The sequence below is a fragment of the Aythya fuligula genome, chromosome 8, assembly GCF_009819795.1.
Source record: "Aythya fuligula isolate bAytFul2 chromosome 8, bAytFul2.pri, whole genome shotgun sequence".
In the NCBI taxonomy this organism is placed as follows: Eukaryota; Metazoa; Chordata; class Aves; order Anseriformes; family Anatidae; genus Aythya; species Aythya fuligula.
Window position 1 is genome coordinate 31,633,622 of NC_045566.1, and position 26,107 is coordinate 31,659,728.

At 41.0% G+C, this 26,107-nt stretch overlaps 1 protein-coding gene across 2 annotated transcripts in view; it reads left to right on the forward strand.

Annotated features, from left to right (window-relative positions):
* The window catches only part of TGFBR3 (transforming growth factor beta receptor 3), a 127,873-nt gene that overhangs the window by 63,967 nt on the left and 37,799 nt on the right, over window positions 1-26,107 (forward strand). For both annotated transcript variants that reach the window (XM_032192806.1, XM_032192807.1), the window contains 2 exons: window positions 11,116-11,253; window positions 24,805-24,988. In XM_032192806.1, the coding sequence (XP_032048697.1) occupies window positions 11,116-11,253; window positions 24,805-24,988 (322 nt within the window). The remainder of the gene's footprint in view (window positions 1-11,115; window positions 11,254-24,804; window positions 24,989-26,107) is intronic.

Genomic DNA, 26,107 nt, shown 5'->3' on the forward strand with positions numbered 1-26,107 from the left:
GTGTGTATTTATGATAAAATGAGCAACCCACTCTCTCCTGGCATTGCCATGTTGCTCACTGCAGTTGTGGGGGGATTGCTGCATTGCTCACTGTGTGATAGTGTGGCTCAGACATGCTACTTGGGCAGCAGCATCCTTTAGAGCTGGCCTGACAGAGAAGAAAGCTTGGTGTGTCTCTGGCCAAGGCTGCATGGATGGCAAAATTACCTTCAAAGGTAATACCATAAGAACATAATTTGCCTTTCTTGGAAAAATCAGCAAACTCTCTCCCAGAAGCTGTTGGCTCCTGAAAACTGTACATTGCAATCTACTATAGCTGGCGTGGTATCGAGTCTGTAACACAATATTTAAAGAGCATAGAAAAAAAATGGATAAAATACGTGTTCCATTTTGAATTCCCAGTCTCTGCCTAAAGAATACACCTTTTCTTTACTTTTGTCTTAAAAATCAAAAAAGTAACTTGGAGATTTTTCCCAAAGCAATTGCTAAACGCTTTTTGAGAAGTGATAGAGTACTAGGTCCCACCCTTTGAGGTGGATTTGTGGATTAATCTTTGACTGAACTCTTTTCGGCCAATGTATTGGAATTAAATTTTTTCAAGTGAGTTTCAGTAGAAATTCTAAACCTCTTATACTGGATAGTATGCATCAATGATCTGTAAAGATAATATTCATACTAGTTTTTGTTGCAATTCAGAATAACTTTATATATATATAAATATAATGTTAGATTGAAAACAGTTATAGAGGGCAGTGATACATATTTTCAATTTCCTGTCTGCTTGGTACTAATTAACTTCATCTTTGCAGCTGAGCAGTAAATAAAGAAGTCATAAATCCATCTTCAGTACATCATTTGTAAGTCAGAAAATCTGTTTATATGATCTGAGGGTTAAAATTAATTTTCCTCTTCTGTCTTATGAAACAGCTGTCCTAGCCTGGGCAGTGTAATACAGTACAGCACAGCACATTTTAACCTGGTTTATTTGCACAAATTTGTAGTGATTGTTTTGGAAAATGAGCTATGAATTTATCTCAAGGACTTCACGGTGGAATAGTTAATTCAACCTCGTAAATCCTTGGCACTTGACTTTCATATTTTAGAACAAAACACAGAGTCTGTGATTTGATGCCTTGAAGTCAGCAAAACAAAATGGTACTTTTTAGCAGCAGTGTTTACTTTGATCCATTTTCAGCTTTTGTGCCCTTGCCTTTCACGTAGTACAAATTGTTTCAGCAGAGTAATGGGGCGGGAGCCCGTAGACTGTTTTTGCAGTTGGTTGCTGTGGTGATACTCAGCCATCCATGAAACTGCCATCTCCAGGGAAACAGAAACCTCTGCAGCCGCCTTAACCTTGTTGCTGTCATATGCATCTGCGAGAGACCTTAAAGGAACTTTTGCAAAGTGTGTCAGCAGGCAGTAGTGATGGGTATGTGCACAGGCAGACATCGTTGGCTTGTGTCACAGAATCACAGAACTGTAGGGGTTGGAAGGGACCTCGAAAGATCATCGGGTCCAACCCCCCTGCCAAAGCAGGTTCATCAGAGCAGGCTGCCCAGGTAGGCGTCCAGATGGGCCTTGAATGTCTCCAGAGAAGGAGACTCCACAGCCTCCCTGGGCAGCCTGTTCCAGCGCTCCGTCACCTTCACCATGAAGAAATTCTTTCTCATGTTGGTGCGGAACTGCCTGTGCTCAGTTTTGTGGCCATTACCCCTTGTCCTGTCCCCGCAAACCACTGAAAAGAGGTTGGCCAAATCCCTCTGTCTCCCACACCTCAGCTATTTATATACATTGATGAGATCCCCTCTCAGTCTCCTTTTCTCCAGGCTGAACAGACCCAGGTCTCTCAGCCTTTCCTCATAGGGAAGATGCTCCAGGCCCCGTATCATCTTTGTGGCCCTCCGCTGGACTTTTTCCAGGAGATCCCTGTGAGCACGCTGATGGCTCATGGTCAACCTGTCGTCCACCAGGACCCCCAGGTCCTTCTCCTCAGAGCTCCGCTCCAGCAGGTCGTCCCCCAGCCTGTACTGATACATGTGGTTGTTCCTTCCCAGGTGCAGGACTCTACACTTGCTCTTGTTAAACCTCACCTGGTTTCTTCCTGCCCATCTCTCCAGCCGGTCCAGGTCTCACTGAATGGCAGCACAGCCTTCTGGCATGTCAGCCACTCCTCCCAGCTTTGTGTCATCAGCATACTTGCTGAGGGCAGACACTATTCCCTCGTTAAGGTTGTCGATGAAGATGTTGAACAAGACCGGACCCAGCACCGACCCCTGGGAAACACCGCTAGTCACAGGTCTCCAGCTGGACTCTGCGCTGCCGATCACCACCCTCTGAGCTCGGCCAGTCAGCCAGTTCTCAACCCACCTTACTGTCTACTCCTCTATCCCACACTTTCTCAGCATTGCTATCAGGATGTCATGGGAGACAGTATCGAAAGCCTTGCTAAAGTCAAGGTAGATGACATCTACCACTGCTGTCCCCTCATCTACCCAGCTGGTGATGCCATCATAGGAGGCAACAAGGTTGGTCGAGCACATCTTCCCCTTGGTGAATCCATGCTGACTACTCCTCATAACCTTCTTCTCTTCCAATTGTTTGGAGATGGCATCCAGAACAAGCTGTTCCAACACCTTTCCAGGGACAGAGGTGAGACTGACTGGCCTGTAGTTTCCCGGATCCTCCTTCTTGCCCTTCTTGAAGACCGGAGTGACATTGGCTATCCTCCAATATTCAGGCACCTCTCCTGTTCTCCAGGACCTTTCAAAGATGATAGAGAGAGGTTCGGCAATCACCTCTGCCAATTCCCTTAGCACACGTGGATGCATCCCATCGGGACCCACGGATTTGTGCGCGTTGAGCCCACACAGACGCTCCTGAACCACTCCTTTGTCAACAAGGGGGGAAATCTCCACTTCCCAGACTCTCCTCCCTCTAGGGTCAAGGAGTCCCGGGGGGGAGTCCTTGAAGCAAAGACTGAAGCAAAGAAAGCATTCAGTATCTCCGCCTTCTCGGCATCTCCTGTTACCAGGACACCCCCTCGTTCAGCAAGGGACCCACATTATCCCTAGTCTTCCTTTTACTGATTACATAGTTAAAAAAAAAAAAACCTTCATATTATCCTTTATCTCTTTTGCAAGCCTCATCTCTACGTGGGCTTTAGCCTTCCTCATCGCGTCCCTGCAGGCCCTGACAATGCTTCTATACTCCTCCCAAGAGGACAGGCCCTTTTTCCACATTTCATAGACCTTCCTCTTCCTTTTGATCTTATCGATCTTATCGATGAGCTCCTTGCTCATCCACTCAAGTTTCCTGCCCCCCTTTACTGACTTTGTACTCTTAGGGATGCACAGATCCTGAGCTTGGAAGAAGTGCTGTTTAAATGTAGCCCAGCTCTCGCATGCACCCTTGCTTTCTAGCAACCTAGCCCATGAGATACTCCCAAGCAGGTCCCGGAAGAGGTTGAAGTTGTCTCTCCGAAAGACCAGGGCTGCAATCCTGCTTTTAGCCTTACTTCTTCCACCAAGTTCCATCTTGAACTCCACCATCTCATGGTCGCTGCATCCCAAGCTGCCCCCGACCTTTACATCCCTAACAAGCCCATCCCTGTTGGTAAGGACAAGGTCCAGGAGCACCCCCCTTCCTCGTCGGCTCCTCCACTACCTGCATCAGAAAATTGTCTTCAATGAAATGTAGGAACAGTTTGGACTGTGCATACCTGGACAAGTTGCTTTTCCAACAGATGTCTGGAAAATTGGAGTCCCCCATGAGAACCAGCACCCACGATCGTGAGGCTACTACCAGCTGCTTTTAGAAGACCTCATCTATCTCCTCCTCCTCCTCCTCCTCCTCCTCCTCCTCCTCCTCATCTGGTGACCTGTAGTGTACTCCCACAACAGTGTCTCCCATACCAGCCCACCCCTTAATTCTCACCCACAAGCTCTCCACTTGTCCATCACCCTCCCACAGGTGGAGGTGGGTACACTCTAATTGCTCCCTCACATAAAGGGTAACCCCACCCCCTCACTTCCCCAGCCTGTCTTTCCTAAAGAGTTCATAGCCCTTCATGACTGCTTTCCAGTCGTGTGAGCTGTCCCACCACATCTCTGTGATTGCAATGAGATTGTGGCCCTGCGACCAAACACAGATCTCAAGCTCATCCCGTTTATTTCCCATGCTCTATGCACTGGTATACAGGCACAAGGGAAGCAGCAGGCACAGTTACCCCTGGAGGGATGCAAGAAAAAGAAAATTCTGGATGGGGTATCAAGATCATCACCTTCTATGAGGAACCCTCGGATGATCCTATGGCACAACTCAGAGGTTTTTCCCTACTATCTTCAACAGTGACAGCAGTGAAAACTTCACCCAGCCCTTCTCTGTCACTTTTAGCTCCCCTTCCTTTCCCTGTCAAACCTAGTTTAAAGCCTTGGTAATTAGCCCAGAGAGCTTGCTCCCCAACACACTTGTGCCCCGCTTACTGAGTTGAAGTTGGTCAGCAGCCCACATACCCGGCTTCTCAAAGGGCTGCCCAAGATCGAAATACCCAAAAAGGCATGGCACCTATAAAACGTAGTGTCTTCTTGAAGTCTTCTTTTTTTTTTTTTTTTTTTTTTTTTTTTTCAGTTTTAAAACATACTGAAAGATTCATTCAATAAAAAATGGCAAAACTTCTCTGTGGTTAGTTTCCTATTCATAGTTACATCCTTTCTTGCTGTAACGCACTTTTTTGTGAATTTGTAGGTTTCGTTTTACAGATTTTTGGTATAGCCTTAATATTTAATATTTACTTATGACCAAGTTGTCGTATTCCTCACAAATTAGTCATGTATTTGGAGGAGTGAGTGTGTGCCAAAGGAGACTGGGAGTGGCAGACCTGAGCCTGGAAGAGCAGCTTGCTCTGACAAACAACTCCTGAGGCTGAGTCTTCCTGAAAGAGCCAGTGCTGACACACGTGTCCAGAAAGTCTGGCCTAATACTGATTGCACAACAAAAATGCTGGCTACACATCAGCTCAGTAATCAAGGAGCCCTTCGCAAGGAGTGCGGGATGTGTTGGACCACATGGTCTTATTTTCACATACAGTTGTTACGCTGCTGTCTGCTTGGTTAATGTGCTGTTCCTTTATATGTTTTAAAAATAATGTGAACAGAGCCATAGCAGCTGGTTGTTAAACGTACTAGGTGACCTAAAAGCACTTTAGTACATTTCATGACTCTGGTTTAATTTTCTCTTGTTATTGTTTGACCAAACTGCTCATATAGAGAAAGCTGTCTGAGATGCAGAAGATTTGGCTGTGGTGGTGCGCTGCTGAGGAGCACAATGTGTGTATTGTAGGTTTGTGTGAACTTACAAGAACGGGTGGAGAATATCTCTTTTTAGATACATCATTTAAAAAATAGAAAGGCTGCACTGTGAGTTTCAGAGAAGTAGTGAATTTTACCATTGAGTTCAGTGGGTTCAGGATTTTGCACCAGGTCTCTGTATCTGGCCGTACAGAGCTGCACACGTGGAGGACTGGTTTCCAGCAGGGTTTCTGGGCAGTGCTTAACATACATACTTAATAATATGAATTCTGCCAGTGAAAATACAAAAAGAAAGGGAAAAAATCTAGTTAGCTCTTATGCTATTAATTAGAAACATTTTGTTTGGTGGTTTGAAATGATCCAGTACCTTTCTATTAATTTTATGCGGTGTTTAGAAGGTGCTATGAACCGTCTAGACATTTGAGAAAGGATGTGCCTCGAAGAGCTAACAAACTAAGATGAGACGGGAGGAAAACGTGGCTGGGAAAAGAGAGTACTGTGTAGGATTCAGCAAATATATGGTTTCCTAGACACTCTAACAGACATGACTTTTTGGTGATAGATATTGCTGGAGAGTAGGGATAAGGATCTTACATTGCCTGTCCACCCCTTACAGCAGTGGAGGCCGTGCTGGATGGTCACACAGGGGTAAGGTGGGAGCACTGGTACGGCAACAGAAAGTTTAAGAGGGCAGAGGGGCAGTGTTGTGCTGGATGTGCTGGTTATAGCTTGGTACTTCTCTTGTATCAATGTCATGAGCTCGTAACAACTTAAAGTCCTATTAAGTTTTTCAGTCTCTAAGGTAGGAGTGGGAGAGGCATTCCCAGCGTTTTCCCAGAAAATCTCTCCTGGGGCCAGGAAGAAGTCTCCCATAATAGATGCCACTGTTGTGTATCATCAAGCACAGGTGATGATGGGGCAATTCTAAATACTAGGTAGGGGTGCAGTTACACTGTCAGACTTCCTTTGATAGGCCTTCCCAGGGGGAACAGTTGCATTCAGGCTAAGCTGGCCAGGTGCTCATCATCAGAGCTATCTCTGAAGCAAAAATGAATTATGAAAAAATTTGACCAAGATGTTGCTGAGCAGTTGTTGAGCGGCTTTGTGGGATTTCTTAACCAGAAAATGCCTAGCTAGTGCTAAGGACTAAGTACAATGACAGGGAATGTATTTGCCAAGGAGTGTAGTGACAGAGGCTGCTGCAGGAACGTGTGCATGTGAACTATATTATTTAGCAAGTCCGGGACTAGGGATATGAATTCCACGTAATGTGATTTGCTGTCTTGCTCGTGATCAAAATGAGTGCAGGAATGCAAACTCACATTTATTTTGAAAAATTTTACAAGAATGCTTAAATTTATTTACGAAAACTTAATTGATTTTGGATTCAAGTCCTGCAGTTTTAAAGATCAGCCTGCATTTTTCTTTCAGAAATGTAGGAAAATTCCATTATGTGATATAATTTATGCTACAATTCCAGCCAAAGGCGTGCATAGATATACCACTGTTTCTGAGCAAGACTCAAACTTTATATGGAAATAACTGTATGTATATATTATATGCATATTTAATTTCTGAAGCCTAAAGGAATAGTGACTAGGAAATGTAATAGGAGATGCGGTCGCAAAGAATCTGATTTTGTCGCTAAGGTGGTATAATTTCTTTTTATGCTCTCATGTGACCAAGCTAACAGGCAGAAATCTTCATGAAGTGTAAAACATCTGTGTTGTCTGATGATACGCTGGCTTTGAGTAAACCTGTCTGAGATCAGTTGAAACAGAGATACTTCTTCATTTTCTAATTACCTGAAGGACTTGGCCTAACTGTTTCTGAGATGAAGTGCGTTATGTTTCTTGTCATCATTTCTGTTTTTAATAAATACCAGAGGTTTGAAATAGCAAGAATTTTTAAAATTTCTGGTAGGAGCATTCTCTTTGAATTAACTTGACATTCTGATAAAAGCACAAGCAGGGTGCAAACCCAAGCTAACTGCACCTACTGGCCAGTATCAGGATGCCATTACTGTTTCTCTGTTCTTGGTTATTTAAACACATAAACATATTATAGCTCACTTTGTAAATATTTACATTAGCCTTTACTTGCTTTGGGATCAGAAGAAACCAATTTTCCTTTGGTTGTGAAAACGTGGCAATGAATCCACATGATAAGAGTGGACATACGTAATATTCACTGCATTTAGCACAGGAGATTTTCTCATTGACAGTTTGGAGAGTTCACAGTTAAATGTACTTCCTGCCATTTGCAGTTGAAAAAAAAATTAAAAAAAATTGAACTCATCTTTGCTGGATAAGGACTACAAAAGATAAAACTTGGCTAACTTGGCTTCTTTGGTAAATTTAGATTACAAAATTTTTATTGCTTTGTAAGAAAACTATATTGCATAACCCCAGAACAAAGTAATTATATTTAATAGTTTAAACAGCTCATTACTAATTAGCCGTGATTACACCTGAAAAACCACAAGAATGAATGCTTTTTATAGCAATGATTTTAATAAGAGTTTTAAACACCTTTTCCTTTCTACTTTCAGCTCTTTCCATTTGTAGACAGAACAACAAAGTGGGGGAGCCTTGAGGGGGAGGGGAGAAATAACAAAACTTTTTTTTTTTCTTTTTCTTCCAGCTAAAAGAATTACTTTGGCTTTATAAAACCTGCTTTAAAGTGTCAGGCTATAACTAAGATCACGCCTGTTTGGCATATGAAGTCTCTGTCATCCTGTTAGCATTCAGAGAGCTAATATGCAGTCTCCTGAGGAGAGATATTTTATTCTTTTGAGGCAAAAAATAGAAAAGCAGTCCCTAGAAGACATGGTAATCCATGGTGCTTAATATTTTGTTTTGGAAATGCATAAAACAGGTGTCCTGCTGAGAGAGATCAAGTACTTGGAGATCTGACTGCATTTACCTGGAAAATGGAGGTGCTCAGCCTTTCTCAAGTCAGAGTGAGCATTAGCCAGTGTGTGCTTGCTTCTGAAAAGACAAGATGTTATTTCTTTAGAAGGATGTGCAGGTTCAGTCAGTTGATGGTAGAATTTCATTTAGAGAAAGTGCATGGGGAACCCTTATATGTTTCTGGATTCATTCAAAGAGAAAAAGATGGATTGGGGGGAATAAAAATTTAAAGAAATGGGAGGTTAGTGTCTGGGAGCAGGTGCCTTTCACAGCCCATTCTGGAAGAAAACCTTGGTACAGCAGAGGCTCAGACACCGCTTAATGGGACTTGTTTCATTTGGAGGGTCCTGTTCCAGCCCTCCCACCATGGCAATACTCCTGCCTCCTTTCTCCCAGGCATCCCGATAACCCTTCAACCTTCACTGGGTCCTCTCTTACTTGGTATTGGGAGTGGCTGCTTGGTATGGAAAAAAACATAGCCACAGGAGGCAGGAAAAGGAGATGCTGGCAATGGATCTTGGAGTTGAGTTATAGTTTGGGTTTGTTTTTACTATACATATTGAATTGCTCCTAGAAGTGTGTTCAGTGGGAATTGACACCTTGTTCCGCTGTGGTTACTTAAGATAATTCGTTGTGTTATAAATGAAGTCTCAACTCTGAATTTAGTAACAGAAAAGAATATTTATAAAAGGCAAGTAAACAGCGCTGGGTGCGCGGGGAGTCTATGCTCTACCAACACACACACGCACCTGTCGAACTTTCCAAATATATATATATAGGACATTGCTGTTACATATTTACAAGAAACCCGAGTACGCCTATACATATGGATATCCTATCCCCGCTTCATATTATAATTCTCTTTGTGGTGATCGTTGTGGGTGAAAGGCTCACGGTTTCTCCATCACCATTAGCAACCTTTTGTTCCAGACTGCAGGAGCGGCTTCAACTGTCTCCCTCTTCTTCTGCACATGCTCTGCCCACAACAAGGTTCCCGAAAGCAACAAAACGTGATTGCTTTTCCCGCGTTTCGTTAACCCTTGAAATCACACTAATAATATTATTATCATATAACATTAAACAATAAATGTTAACAGTTCTAACCAGCAACCCCCCCAGCAACTTCCGTGCCTTAACAGAGGGGAAAACAAGCAACCCCAGACGGCAGGGCTTCGCCTCAATCACCCTTCTTTGTTTCCTCTAAACTCTTTACATTCCTGATGACCTCATCGTTAAGAGTCTGATGTTATCACCAACCACGAGGCTTTCCGACCCCCATTGCTACATTCCCAAATCTCCCCCTTCTTTCTTAATATCAACCATTTTTCTGACACAAATTACCACTCCATATATAACAATTGTTTGTTTTAAGAGTCAGGTAAATTCTGCATGGAATCGTAGGCTAACCGATAGTCATGGTGCACATAGCTAACTGCTTGTCATTTCTTCGTAAGTTTTTAAGTAGCAGAAAAAGTTTCTGATTTTCTTCTGCCCTCCAGGTGCTTGTCAGACCTGAGACCTAGATTTGACATTTACTTTGCACTGAAAGTGAACTTTTCAGTAAAGGGAGTAGAGGGGGGGAAAAAAAAAAAAAAAAGCTTTTTTTTTTTTTTTTTCCCCCTTTCGGAAAGATTTTAAACAATCGTGGATAGCTAATGTTCAGTTTGGTCTCTAGCTTTCATCTAATTAGATGAATCTGCATTTATTTTAATTGTAAATGAACCGACACTACCACTATGTAACAATAAAACAGTAATCAATACAGAGTGATTGCTGTGTCCCAGGTTTCCTCTCAGATTCTCTAGCAAGAGGCAAAATTCATTCTTACCTATATGCTCAATTTTGTGAGCAACCACTGAAACTTGTGGTTGTGTTCATGTTTACTCCCTCTATTTTTTTTCTACTCTTTTCAAAGAGTTGTGGCTCTCCGTCAGGGAACTTAGCAGCAACCCACTGTTGTGAGACACAAACCTGCCTTCTTGGTGTCCATGCTGTATGACCCCTCAGTTGTATTCCCAATGCTTTTCTTCTATAAAGCAGGATGAACTATCAAGTCAAGTACTGACTGCTTAAAAAAAACATTTTAGAAATTTTAAAGATGGTGTGATTTCAATTGCAAGTTGTGGTATTCTAAAAACTGACACTGTTGTTCTCTTTCATGTGCTGAGTTTTGCCCGGCATTGGGCCCTTTCTCTAGGGGCAGCATTGGTGACATGCAGAATGGAGCAGGAAAGGCTTCCAGAAAAACAAACTGGTGTTTAAAGAGTCAGTTCTTCAGCTTTTCTCACTTTTGTGATGCCCATTTTCCTGGGACCATATTCTCCACGTACACTTTTCTATTACTGAAGATGGGCGTTTTCTTTCCTGAGTATGTTCAAATTTCTGTTAGAATACAGAAATGTGTATTTGTATATGTAGCTTCCATAAGCTAGTGTACTTCTACCTTGTTTTTCTGGATTTGTTTCTTCTGTTTTGTTTGTTCAGTTTTATTTATTTTGCAGGTTAGATTTATGCCCTAATAGTATTAGCAGATGAGGTTTCTGCTCTAAGCCAGCTTTGTAGGCTACCATCAGAAATCAGAGTTTTCTTTGCAATTCTTTTTTCTCCCTGTTCTCCAGCTCTTGGCTTAGTGGTTTGACCTTTTGCATAAGCTATTTTTCATCAGCATTTGCCAAGGTTTTCTTAAACACTTTAGCAGTGCTTTGCAAGCATAGAGCATGAATGTTAACTGTTTCATTCTTTATCTGTGCTCTGTTGACTGATTTTTTAGGAAGTAGTTTAGTCCATAATCTCGGGTCAGGAGGTCTTAGCACTGGAAGCCATAATATATATAACAATGACCTCTGATTCATTGTTTCAAATTCCACTTAATCATGTATTTCTGTATTTCTCTGTAGGTCACATTACACTTGAATCCAATTTCATCTGTGCATATTCACCAGAAGCCTCTGGTGTTTCTTCTCAACTCTCCTTTGCCTCTGCACTGGAAGCTAAAAACAGAAAGACTGGCACCTGGAATCCGAAGAGTTTTCTTTGTAAGTATACACAGTCCTCTGGCCTGCTCTGTTTCATAGCTATTTGTCTCACAAGACATTGAGTTTGTGGCATTCATTTGGAAAGTTTTTGAACATGCATTTAAAAAAGAAAAGTTAACACAAGGTCAAGTTTCAGTGTAGGGTTCTGAGGTATAGTTAGGTGGCAGGGCAAAGCAGTTGGGGAAAAAGTACCTAATTACCTGTTATGTGAATTCAAGGAAAAGAAACCAAAATTACCTTTTTTATTTATTTTTTTAACACCAGCAGTAATTCGAGTTCACAAAGTTGTGAGGTTATAAAAGGTTGCTAGTCCTGATTAGAAGTTTGATAATATAATGCAAAAAGCCTCAAAACAATGGGAAATATTACAGGTGAATGCCAGTTGTAGGGTTTATGACCAAAGAATTTGCATGTATTGAGCTCAATGTGTACAATTACAGTTTATGTCCCTAATGAAGCTTGGTCTGTTGAAATGACCAAGCTAAGCCCAGAATGAAGTCATTTTTATTTCTCAGAAAGGCTGGAGCACTGCTTATAATATAGGATCCAAATATTACCTAGTATATGTAAATCATGTCCATACAGTTTGCCAGGACATTCAAGTTTGCTATTTGTAGTGAAACAGACAAGTTGTTTGGATTACATTTTTAATGCGTTACATCATGTCTAATCATGAGTCGTCTTTATTAAAGTTGCAGCTTTTACTGTATTCAACTCTAATTGCAGAACTAATCTTGATTATTTTTAGCTATATCCTTATAGGGTTTAACTTTGCTCTTCCAGCACAGCTGACTGTGGTAGGCTGTGACTGCTTCTGCAGTACCTAAAGGGAGCTTAATGGGGTCACTGCACATCTGCAGGAGGGGAGGGTGGTCAGGACTGCTGCACTGGGAAGGGACACTTCTCTTTGTTGACCTGATATGACGGTGACGCCATTAAGTGCACCAAGAGACCTATTGCTCACAGGGATAGATTTCTTTTTCCTGTCATCAGAGTACAAGAGTAGGAATACTTTTGGTACTTTGAACTGTGAAGGACTCCATCCTGTTTCCAGTGCAATTTGTTACTTACTGGTGTAAAGAACATGGGTTGGCTTGTATTCTGAGGTGTTCACAATCTCAGATTTTCTCAATCTGTTAGAGACTCTTAACTATTAACTGCTTGTGGACCGTTCCTGGTATATGCCCTTAATGCAACCAGTACAATTCAGGTCTGCTCCGAAAATGACTGAGAAACAAGATGATGATAACAGTCCTCACTCCTCTTCTGATCAAAAGAATCAGCACATTTTACCAGTTAATTAAGACTTTATCATATTTTCAGTTTACTTTTGACATCATCACTCCCATTTCATATCAGCTAATATGTTTTCAGCTATCTCTTTTCCTCCAATTCAGATTTTCCTTTTCCCTTTGCCTTGCCTTGGCTTTGCAAGTGAAGAGGCTTTCTGTTGAGAGTTATCCATTTCCGCTCAGCAGTTTTGACGCAATGAGGAAGGCTAAAGCCCACGTAGAGATGAGGCTTGCAAAAGAGATAAAGGATAATATGAAGGTTTTTTTTTTTAACTATGTAAGCAGTAAAAGGAAGACTAGAGATAATGTGGGTCCCTTGCTGAACGAGGGGGTGTCCTGGTAACAGGAGATGCCGAGAAGGCGGAGATACTGAATGCTTTCTTTGCTTCAGTCTTTGCTTCAAGGACTCCCCCCCGGGACTCCTTGACCCTAGAGGGAGGAGAGTCTGGGAAGTGGAGATTTCCCCCCTTGTTGACAAAGGAGTGGTTCAGGAGCGTCTGTGTGGGCTCAACGCGCACAAATCCGTGGGTCCCGATGGGATGCATCCACGTGTGCTAAGGGAATTGGCAGAGGTGATTGCCGAACCTCTCTCTATCATCTTTGAAAGGTCCTGGAGAACAGGAGAGGTGCCTGAATATTGGAGGATAGCCAATGTCACTCCGGTCTTCAAGAAGGGCAAGAAGGAGGATCCGGGAAACTACAGGCCAGTCAGTCTCACCTCTGTCCCTGGAAAGGTGTTGGAACAGCTTGTTCTGGATGCCATCTCCAAACAATTGGAAGAGAAGAAGGTTATGAGGAGTAGTCAGCATGGATTCACCAAGGGGAAGATGTGCTCGACCAACCTTGTTGCCTCCTATGATGGCATCACCAGCTGGGTAGATGAGGGGACAGCAGTGGTAGATGTCATCTACCTTGACTTTAGCAAGGCTTTCGATACTGTCTCCCATGACATCCTGATAGCAATGCTGAGAAAGTGTGGGATAGAGGAGTAGACAGTAAGGTGGGTTGAGAACTGGCTGACTGGCCGAGCTCAGAGGGTGGTGATCGGCAGCGCAGAGTCCAGCTGGAGACCTGTGACTAGCGGTGTTTCCCAGGGGTCGGTGCTGGCTCCGGTCTTGTTCAACATCTTCATCGACAACCTTAACGAGGGAATAGTGTCTGCCCTCAGCAAGTATGCTGATGACACAAAGCTGGGAGGAATGGCTGACATGCCAGAAGGCTGTGCTGCCATTCAGTGAGACCTGGACCGGCTGGAGAGATGGGCAGGAAGAAACCAGGTGAGGTTTAACAAGAGCAAGTGTAGAGTCCTGCACCTGGGAAGGAACAACCACATGTATCAGTACAGGCTGGGGGACGACCTGCTGGAGCGGAGCTCTGAGGAGAAGGACCTGGGGGTCCTGGTGGACGACAGGTTGACCATGAGCCATCAGCGTGCTCACAGGGATCTCCTGGAAAAAGTCCAGCGGAGGGCCACAAAGATGATACGGGGCCTGGAGCATCTTCCCTATGAGGAAAGGCTGAGAGACCTGGGTCTGTTCAGCCTGGAGAAAAGGAGACTGAGAGGGGATCTCATCAATGTATATAAATAGCTGAGGTGTGGGAGACAGAGGGATTTGGCCAACCTCTTTTCAGTGGTTTGCGGGGACAGGACAAGGGGTAATGGCCACAAAACTGAGCACAGGCAGTTCCGCACCAACATGAGAAAGAATTTCTTCATGGTGAAGGTGACGGAGCGCTGGAACAGGCTGCCCAGGGAGGCTGTGGAGTCTCCTTCTCTGGAGACATTCAAGGCCCATCTGGACGCCTACCTGGGCAGCCTGCTCTGATGAACTTGCTTTGGCAGGGGGGTTGGACCCGATGATCTTTCGAGGTCCCTTCCAACCCCTACAGTTCTGTGATTCTGTGATCATGCCAGCATTCAGACTGTGGTTGTACTGGGCTTACTTGGCTTGAAACAGGCTTAGCAGGGCTTGGCTTGAAACTTGGCTTAGCAGGGCTTCAGTGGGCTGAACTAAGGAATAGGAACAATAGGAATGTGTGTAAGGCCTCAGCTGCCAAAACTGTATGATTAGCTAAGTGTTTGCTTTAGAAAACTGTTTCAAGCTCTTCTGGCTTGAAAGAGCCTTGAAAACAACAAAGATTTTAAAATGTGTCCTGAGCATCAGCTGTTGTAATTCACACCAAAAAAGTTATCTGACCTGAAGCATCACCACAGCAAGCATGGCCACTGATGCTGCAGGAAGGAGTGGGTGGTTTCTCAGGTGAGGCAGAAGGACCTGATAGATGCTTCAGATTTGTTTCCCCCCTGGTGGGGCTGAGCCACCTCCTCTTCTGTACTCTAGCCTCCTCAGCTCCACTGGTGATGGTAAGGGCTGGAAGTTATGGTGCCTCACACTGTCCTCTCACCACGCAGCAATGGCACTGCTCACAGTAAGCTGTTCAGACAGGAGACCTGGCCTTTATGTTGCAAGGACTGAACTAATTTTCAGTGCTGACCCGTCCCTAATCATGTTTAAACATCTGAAGAGCTCTCCTTGACAATCTGGGATCTCAAGTGCCATGTAAATAATTTATAGTCTTCCTTCCACCAAGTTCTGGTTTCTCCTTTTCTTTTCTGTAAGGAGCTTGAAGAACAAGGTTCCAGGAAAAAAACAAAGAAACAAACAACAACAATAAAAGAAAGCCTTGGAGCCCCTCTCACACTGGCATTTTCATCTTACGTGTTGTCTAAGACAGTATTTTTTTCTGCAAACATAAATGAGCTTAAATGTCTTCTCAGGGTCTCATAAGCCTTCCCACATCCTGTTCTCAGTAGTTGTTACAGTTGTGTTAGTAGGCCGAACAACTTGACCTGTCGTGGTTGTCCATTGCCTTTTCACGGTTCTGCCCTGCTCACAAAGCCAAATGCACTGCTTTCCCAACCAGTTTCTGAAAAAAGAGCACAGAATCATGCATCATAGAAAACTATGGGAAATACTGAGGAAGTCCTAACCACAGCACCTGTGGACAAGTACAACACTCGGAAGAGAAATAGATCAGCTCTAGTTTTGCAGCACAGCTGCTTGTCTGTGCCAGGCCATGCCAGGTTGCAGTCACTAGGATTACCTCTTGCCTGAAGAAGCTGCCTGCCCCTTCGCAGAACCAAGCGTTCTGATTTCCAGATGAGTCGTGGAGCAGATGGACATACATGTACTGCTTCAGCTCTAGTAGTGGAAAGATTCCCTACCTGCTTGCCAGAGCCCTGAGCAAATTTCAGAGAATTAGCTTAAGAGTGTAAAGCACAGCTGCAAGGGGCGCGGAGTGCAGAACTGCTGCACTTCATTGGCCCTTGTTTGAAAATTCTTGGCTAATAAGAGTACTTCTGCAGCTCTGTCTTGTTCATTCTCATTAAATTTATAGCCAAGCCAGAAAATGGAATATTTTGAATCATAAAGGATTTCAAATTAAAAAAACAACAACACTTTTTTGATGTCCGTGAATTGTATGCTCAAAACAGAAATCTGTGTCACGCATACCATAGGAGTGTCATAACTATTGTGTCTGTCTCTATGGAAGCCTTAGGCAGAATAACCATTGACTTTCCACCCCCTTTTTCAGACTTCTCATACAATACAGTCATTCACAATTTTATTACTATACTGTATGTAAAGTATGAATTATGCCTTTTTATTGATTGATCCCTAGTTAGGTAAGTGAAGAAGTTTAATTGGTAACTTCTGAAACTTACTGGTGATGAGGAAAATACTCCGAGAGTGATGGTTACGGTACTTTGGAGGAAGCTCTCTGGGACAGCACAGAGTTGCTAAAGGGAGTTGTTCTTTACTTGTCCATTGCCTTACTGTGTTGTCATTGTGCTTCTTTCCCACCTATAAAGCAGAGAAAGCATTAGTAAATGGTCTTAAGAAAAAATGCTGGCATCTTGTTAAAAACTGACATACAAAATATAAATAACGATTATTTTGCTGCAAAGTAAATAAGTTATTGTGTTAGTAACATAAATGTGCTTCTTGAATGCACTCTGAACTGCCTTGAGTTATATTCAGCTGAGTTACTGACATACTAATTTGCAATATTGAGAGGCAAAGGGTACCACTTCATGTAGAGAAGGGAGTAGCAGTAAACAGAAGTAAAATTTACATATATTTTATAACATTCAGTCAAAAGTGATACAGTAAGTTTTACAGAACTTGTAATGCTGTATTTGCCTGGTGTACATAATGCTATTTCAGTGCTGTGCAAGATAAGGAGGTCAGGTGTCTTCTAATGGCACTGTTTTAGTGCACAAGTGTTTTTGTAAAGCACAGTTTTTGTAAAGCACATAAAACACATCTTGAGCTTTGCCCACTGTTGTAGCTGAGTTCTCTGAGGTTAACCGGGAAAGAACAGCAGGAAAAATGGTGCTGGGAAAATTATTGTGATTTTAGTACAGAAAGTCCTGAGTTTATTCTGACCATGTTAAAATATAAACATACCTAAACATCATGGTATTTCAATCTGAAAACACCTAAAACTGGGTCCAAGTACTGGCTTAGTGCTTGAACTCTGCCAGACATGAGTAATTGAAAATAATCACTTCAATTAATGTTGTATTTAGTCATATTACTCTGATTGGATGATTGTTTACATGTCACAAAAACTCAACAGTTTGGGGATTGGGCATTTTCTGTTTCAACAGAAGATTTTCTGGGCTGGACCACCAGCCCCCTCGAGGAAGAGCAGTGTGTAGATGGGAAAGTCTACTCAGTTCAGCAAGGGGAATATTTAGAACCTGTGCTAAATAATTCTTCTTCTCTGCAGGAAGTAAATGCCAAAACTATATCAGAAAGGGTCAGTGGGATGGAAAAGCACATCCTCACTGGGGATTAGGTTGGTTAGATTATAACAGCTCTCAATTTTACATAAACTAGGCAACACCTGCAGAAAGTACTTTTACCTGTTACAGGTCAGTCTTGGAGAAAAACCTTACTAGACCTCTGCCATCACCACACTTTTAAATTTCTGTATAACAAAATAATTTCCTTTCTTCCCCTCAAGTCCTTATTTCTTTCCTTCCCTAAAAGCAGTTCACTGAGAACATGTCTTGGCAGAAAACCAAAAGGTTTATGAAGCTGCCTAGAAAGAGGGTTTTACAGATGCTGCTCACTAGTGTTTTCTTTCTTTAGATTTGGTAACTTCCTCGATTGCTTTTATAGCCTAGGAATATCTTTACTGGGTAAGTGAAACTAGTGAGAATTAAATTATGAAAAAATGGACCCAATCCTTTTTGATTTCCCAATAGAAATCACTTTTACAATAGATTATATATATAATAGAAATATATATATATACACATATGTGATTGTTTATAGTGTTTGGTTACAAATGTGATGCTTCAGCTCTTTCTCTGTGTTGGTTATTCAGGCAATTGAATGAGTAAGTTACAGATGCAAAAACACTTAGCAAGCAAATAACCTTATGCAGAGGAACTCCTTTAAAAGGACTGGGTATGTGTTAAGTTTGTGAAATGGTGGGGAAACAACAGTAGTGATAATAAATACAAAACCAGATCCTGGGCTCTTGTCTTGAGATTTGAAAAGAAAGAAGAAAAGCTGTAAGGAAAAGTAAGTGATAGAATTAAGACCTTAATTATTAGTCATTTGTGTATTTCTAAGAAGAAAAAAGCTATGCTCTTATTATTTCATCCAATAGCTGGTTTATTCCTTTTACTTCATGAAAATATGGTTCACATATTTTGGATCTTTGCCATCAAACCACAGGCTGTTCTATGGCTTGCACTAGATTTTGGATGAGTGACAAAACTCACTGAAAAACAAGTGCTATTTGTTTTCCTGTGCCTAGAATTTAACGGGAAATCAGGAGGCTAAATTTCCAATCACTTGTTAAACAGACCCAGATGTGAACAGAGCACTCTGCTAGGAGAAGAGTGAGGGAGGATAGGAAATGCATGACTAGTGATAAATTTGGTATAAATAGTGACCTTTCACTATGCAAAGTAAAGTGCTGTAGATTTTCAGTGTTGTGTAACAGTGTGAAGAGGAATTTAAAAGGACATTTCCATTTCTGTAGCATCTTGGGTTTTTTTTTTTTTTTTTTTTGCTTAAATCTTCATCATTCTTCTACTCGGAAGCTGGAAATAATCCCATAGTTGCCCTTTTCCATTTGGCAGAGCTCATATTCCCCCTTCTCTTCCTCACACCGTTTCCTTGCCTTTTGAAAGAATGGGAAAACAACATTATTTGTCTAATTAAAAACAGTGTTTAGTTAACAGTAAATGTTATTGTGCTTTTCATAATAGTAACTTTCCCTAGAGACTTTGTCATGTGGCCTGATTCACCCCCTCACAAAATACTGCTTTTCTAGTCTGTATAACTGGTTAACTCCCAGATACATCAGGGGGACCTCAGGCTACATGTAGTGGTTCTTCTGTTCTTGGCAATTGATTGGAAGGATTTTGTCAGCAGGGATAGCAGGAAATGACAGGGTGGTAAATACATGTTCAAAAGTGATGCTTTGGCTACATTCAGTAAAAACAAATTTAAGAGCACAATAACCCTAGTAAGGCATTTTTTTTAATACTTAGATTTTTATTTTTATTTTTTTTATTCAAAGCTTGCTTCATGAAGGTGTTACAGAAAATAAAAGGTATTTTTTGCTTGTGAAGCAATACATGGTTAAAGGCAAAAAAGTCTGTAGGTGGTAGTGTCATGTCCCAGAACGGGAAACTTTCATGATACAGAAGTGTCTTCTGCTTTCAGTGCAAAGCACTTTTATTTTTTGTGCAGCAGTATTTCAAAATTCCCAATTTGCTGTTAAGTTTCAGAAGCAAGGTGGGTCTGTGTGCCTTAGTTTCTCCTTTCACAGGATGCTTGAGCCCTGGACTTTTTTTTAGGAGCTCGGTTTGCTGAGTATATCACATAGCTCATGTTAGATCCTCTGCTGTCCCAGGTGATTTAGGCTTCTTACAAAAGTTAGGCTTCATCACTTTATGTTCAACCAAGTTGCAAGAGTAAGGAAAGAAATAATATTCTGGCATTTAGAGACGGGAGTGTGTTCCCAGACCCAGGCTGAAGTGTCTGGAGCAGGTATCTGTGCTGGTCTTGTCTCTTCTGTACTGTCATGGCACCATCCTGTCTTCACTTGCTTCAGTAAATGGGGGCTTTAGCTGGTGAAAGTTTACAGAAGCAAGCAGCAGATTTTGGCAGACTGCTGGTGTTAGTGACGTGGAGGAGATAAATCACAACAGGTTGTGTTACTGAGTCATTGATTCCACTGGAAACTTCAGCTGCAGTTGCATAGATACATTTTAATTCTCCCCTTCTCTCCTTCCACTAAATTGAGTCTAACTTGAAACAGAATTCTTGAAAAAGCTTCTGCTACCTTATTTTGTTCAGACCAACTCAGTGAATTGCATCTATTAAGATGATGTTAGATTAATGTCAGGTGAGTGAACAATTACCTGTGTATGATTAATAAACTCCCACTGAGCCCTAAATTTTGCAGATAGATTTCCCCTTCATGTGATTTTTTTTTCCTTTTTTATCATTCTAGTAACTGTTCCCATGGGGGTTTTGAAAGTTGTACCTGCTTTGACATGGTTTCAACTTTCATGGAAAATCCCAGGATTTTCTTTCTAGATGCATATAAATGTGCATGAGTGATCCCACAAGGTTCTGTGTTCATCCCGAGAAAGAGTTGACCAGCCTCAATTCCTATCAAGATCTGTGGTAGTTGGTGAAGTCAGCATCTCCTAGGAAGCAGAATTAAAATACGTAGATAAGATACTGCTGATTCTTTCACACATATGTTTTAAAAAATTTGCAAAATCAAAGCGGAATTTTGTGATGACTGTAAGTGGTCTTGAGAACACTAAACTGAAAATGAAACATGAACACTAAACTGAAAATGAAAAAATACACTACTGCCTGAAAGCGTCTTACTTCTGTGGCTGGTAGGGAATATGAAAGCTGATAGATGATTCACGAACGTGCAGCATGTTTGTCGCATCTTATTTTAAAAGCAGCGTGTCTCTTAGCCAGTTACCAAAGAGAATTGTTCTCTTGGTGATTATGCTGCATGTGAATTTTTGAACAATAAAGGAAGTATTTTTGAGTTTCAAGAGTACCTGGTATTTCTCCGTTCATGACTTCACTTTTTTTCTGTAAGGGGACTGAAGCCCATCAAAATATGTTATCAAAAACCACTGACTGAGTCTCAACTCTATGTGGGCTGCTCTGAAAGTTGGTTCAAGTTTTTAAATTCTATTCTGAGCAGATTTACTCCTTTCCTACTTGTTCTGTCACAGGTCTGACACTATATAAAAATATGAAGGGTGCTGCTTTCCTTCTGATTTGTTTCTCTCATTCTCTACATTATGATGGCTTTGTCACTTGGGCTGGAGGGGCTGTTGCTTGAGGGGAGGGATTGATTCATGCTGCAGACACCAAACTTTGTATTCTGAGTCATCTCCCAAAGGTGCCTACCTGTCTCTTAAGGCTAAGTTACGAGCTTGCTTCCTACTTGGGTGTTCTGAATTACAGCTACATTAAATGCTTAAAATGTCATAAAGCAAACAAAATAAATATCCCCAATGGATCTGGTTCAATGAAAAAAAAAAAAAGCAGTAAAGCTTTAAAAAGAGAGAAGGAAATAGGTGAAATAAGAAACAGAAGACGCTATTTTGAGTGTGTGCAGTGCTCATGCTCACCAGTGTATATATTTGAGGTGACTTAAGGTTGCTTCTGAGACATCCTTCTGAGGAACAGAAACTTGCACAGTTTAGCACTTATGTCAGGTAGCTGATGTTCTGAAGTACCATGGCAGAATTGCAAGAGCAGTTTTTCTGAGACCAGAAAGTTTTCTTAAGAGATGTATAAAGGTTTTTTGTTTGTTTTCCCTCAGGATGGGGATATAAGTTTCCTTGTTTCTGTACTGTGCAAAGAAAATTGGAACCCTGTTTCCTCCACTGGTCAGCAGTGGGTAGTAGAGTATGTAATCACAGTATGTTCCTAACCATGTTTTGTTGGTGGAACTCTCAGATTTTGGTTACAGATTTGCATGATACTGCATTTGACCCTTGGTCCCCCTGGCTGCAGGGCCTTTCGAACTGCATTCCTCACTGTGGTTGCTACCTGTGGTTGGTATCTTTTGGGCCTGCAAACTGATTTTCCCCGTCAAGCCTGGAAGTTCCTCATTTGGCTTCAGAAATGTGGCAAGGCACGTAGATGACCTCAGCAGCAGGGGATGTTTCTGGTGCAGTCATCTTTAATGTCCTCACAACAACAGGAAGAAATAGAGCTGGGGCACATTTTCCACACTGCAACCTCTGAAAGTAACCACCGAAGAAGATGAAGTAAGGAGACAGAGTGCCTGTGGCAGCAGTTTCTTAATTACCCGGTAGGCTGTGTAGTGAGTGTTCATATAAAATTTGTTGACATATTCCTAAATATATAAAACATTCTTTGGTTTGAATCCTCAGATTGACATGTCCTAAGTACTTCAAAGAGAGCAGCTTTTGGTTTGTTCTGAAGAGTAAGTAGTTAATGTTTGAGGCAGGTGTTGAAACAGTGACAGTTGCCTTTTTTGGAAGAGTCTGTTGAAGTCTTTCCAGAAAAAATAACGTGCTTGGCTCACTTAACCTTGCCTTGGGTCCATGTAGTAAAAATCCTAACATTGGCAGGAACAGCAGTACTCTGCACTCCTTTTAAAAACATGGTAGCGGAACCACCATTTTTAATAGACTTAAGTATGTGATTAAAAAATGAATGATGATAAGGTTTGTGTTTACTTAAAGGTTTTACTGTATGATCATTAGTTGAGGGTGTTTGTGCCAGACTTTTTGGTGATTCTTCTTTCTGTCTGTCGATTCCTCTCTGGTAAGACTCAGAAACTTCGAGGTACATGATAGGACCTGTCCTACAGGAAGACATTTGTCAAGCAACAGAAGGATGCAAAATGATTTCAAGTTTTAATTAATAATAAATGGAAAACCAAGTGTTTTCTGAGGAATAAACCTGTTGTTAATAGGCATTTAAGTACCAAATAGAAATTGCAGTGAAAATGTGTTATGCAAGCAAATTCAATTCTTTAATCAACATTTAGAAGTATTAATATTTTCTCTCAGTTTTTCTCAGGTGTCTTAAAAGGTTATGCTGATAATTCTTTTCTCTGATACTGATTATAAAAAATACTAGAGACATTATGAAATAGTGTAAATGATAAGCAATTGCTTTAGTTCTTAGATGCACTGTACTATTTTGAAGTAGTTAAGGAGTTTTGGTTCCGGAGAGTGGATTGCCAGCATTTATTCAGTATCCCTGCAAAATAATAACTGATTAAGCCCCTTTAATCCTTCCAATCTTTATGCACAGTATTTTTTTTCCTGATAGGCTAGGGGTCTACAAAGATGTTCCATTTGTCTTGGATATAAAAGATGGCATAGCTAAGAGGTGCTGTGTAAGCACTCTCTGCATGACCTGTCTTGTGCTGTTAGAGTATTCTTCATCCTATAAGGCTGTGCACACTATAAAATCTGATGTTAGGAGCATTGTAGAGATGCCTCACAAAATCAATTGATGGTGTATCTGCTTCTAAGTAGTGGAATTACAAAGTGAACACTATTTGCTAAATACTGCTTTTTAAAGATAAATGTGTTTCTATATTTTCCTGATATTGTAGGAAAGTTTCCTAAAAAAATCTAGATTTTCTTTTATAGCAGAGTTTTATTTCTTATTTGGGAAGTATAGTAATGTGGTATATTCTGTGTTACACTGAATAAAGACTTTTTTTTTTTTTTTAATTTAAAAAATATTTTCTGGTAGTCATATGAAAAACAATTAAGGAAGATCATTCAGAATTGGACAAGATGTTAGTTTAAACTTTGAAAACTATTCTGGCAAAAGCACAAATGATTCCTGAGCTGTTTTTTTGTTTGTTTGTTTGTTTGTTTGTTTCTTTGTTTTTTTATGACAGGCTTGATCAAATTGAACTCTGTGAATTACACGGGTCTTCTCTTAGAGGAGAGAGTATGTGATAGGTGCATAATAAATGCTAACATAATAGCTGGAGGCATGGAGAAGAACTTCTGAAATTCCATGTGCCAAAGGGCATAATTTATATGTCTACTTTGACACATATTTGTATGTACTAAACAAACTGATAGAGGACATCATGAAATGGTGCTGTGAAGTAAACAATAGCTCCGGGGAAGATAATGCTTGATTGATGTTAGTTAATTTTATCTAATTGGAACCTGACTCCAGATAATCTGTTTGAATAAATGTTGTTGATATATTGTGGTTTTTTTTACAAGGTTAGAGAGATACTTATTACCATTATGCTGTTATAGCTTGTAAATAGTTCTCAGAATGGGCTGGAAATTGTTATGATGTATTTTTCACTCTGTCAATCATTACCATTTGTAGTTTTGGATTTTAAGTTAAAGGAAAAAATATGCTTTTCCACCAAAGAAATCTGGTTTAGTAGAAAGATAGTCTGGGATCCAGTAAAAACACCTGATATTGCAGCAGCATGTATTACACTGAGTATATTCTCTTGCTCCAGGTTTCTTTTTCACTTGTACTCTGGTGCAAGATCTAATATATTAAAAGCAATATTTTGGTACTTCTGGTCAAGACCTAAGTTAATATAATCTATTTATAATGATTTTTCTAAAGATGCAAGTCATTTGCTTTGTGCTAGCTCAACATGTATTTTTCTCTTACTGTAAGTAAAACAGTAAATATTTCCTTTTCATGGCCTTTCTCCTTTCTTTCTCTCTCTCCATTGGTCTTTTTACTGAGCTTGAACTCATTCTTTCTGATATGGGAGTAACCTACTTCAGTAGTTCCTAGGTTTGTTGAGCTTCACATCTCTCCCTTCGGTTTCTTGGACCATGTTGATCTTACTCCCTCCTGTTTTCCCTGTTGTCTTCCAGCCCTCCCTCTTGCAGCATTGTTGCACCACTTTTGTCAGTAGCACAACATCTGAGTAGTTCAGAGCCCCCGTTTATTCAGCTGCCGTGTGCAACCCAGGCAGGCCGATAGGTTGGGAATACTGCTGTTTAAAACAGCCACTTAAGAAAAAAAAAATCTGAAAAAGAATAATTATGCGGATGTTGAAACACATGAAGTTTAGGCGTTGTTGGAAGCAAGCTGTAATTGCAGTAAATACATGTGGGTGTGCCAGATTACAATACTTTAACAGGCTACCTGTCTGTGCAGATAAATGTACCATATTAAAAATATGTTTTTATTCCCATCAGGTGTCTTTAGGTTCTGTTGTTCAGTTTGAGAAGGGAAATTTCTCTTTGTCAGCAGAAACAGAAGAAAAGCTTTTTCCTGAGAAAAATGAATATCTGCTACAGTGGGCCCAGAAGGAATATGGAGCAGTTACATCTTTCACCGAACTCAAAATATCAAGAAACATCTATATTAAAGTAGGAGAAGGTAAAAACAAAACAAAAACAACAACAAAACAGCACAAACGAACAACAGCATCAATTGATACTTTTAAATGTTGAGAATAAGTCTCATTGTAGTACTACTTAACTTTTTTTGAATATTCTGATCATTAAGCATACCTCTCACTTCCCAAAAGATATGTTATGAAAGGGAGAGGCAGAGAACTATCAGCAAGCCTAAAGACCAGACCTTGGATGTAGATGGATTTTAATGAATTCTTTTAATGGATTCTGGTGTCATAATTGTACGTTCATAAATACAGATGCAAAATCATTAGCTAGAATCTTATAGGAATCAAATCTTCACCTTTTAAAAGGAATAAACTACTCATGGTGATTGTTTATGTGCCTTCATGTAAAGAACTGAAGTGGAGAACTTGAGGTAGGGGGCTATTTCTAGAAAGACCTGAGCTAATTTTTTTCAGTATACCCTTGCAAAAGGATCCAGAGTATTTTGAGCAAAGAATTTCTGTCTTCCTCATGAAGGTAAGTTGCCTCAGTCTGATGTCCCTGTGTATTCTCACCCCAAGGAGCAAGGTTTCTTGTCCCTGTGAGCTGCATGCCAAATTCATCAGATGGCTAAGGGGAGCTGGGAGAGGACTCCAGCTCCTTAGGGATTCACAGGCCCATATTAGGGTAGGGCTTTGGCTGTAGCTGTGTAGCTGAGCAATATAAAATTTGGGTCTGTGCATTACCTTCTGGCTCATGCTTGCCCTCATCTGGCTGCTGGTCACATAATGTATTGTCTGCAGGGGACTTGCACCCGAGCTGTTCTTAAGCCATGAATAACTAACACATGGCTCTTCTCTTTGCTATGGTCTCAGAGCAAGAGTGTCAGTTCAGGAGTTTTATACATATCTCTATTCAAGTTTGTTTTCTGGAAAATACATAGTTAGCAAAAGGAATATATCAGGGAGAGCAGACTTTCCTTATGGCACAGGATGATGAGGGTTGAACTTTGCTTTATTGCAGGTATGGCACATTTTAAGATTTTAGTGATTGTTACTTAATGGCCTGTTTCAGTGATCTTTTTAGACCTCTGAAGATGTCATCTTCAGGAGTAAAGACTGGTAGAAGTGAAGTAGAACTGTTCTGAACTGTTTAG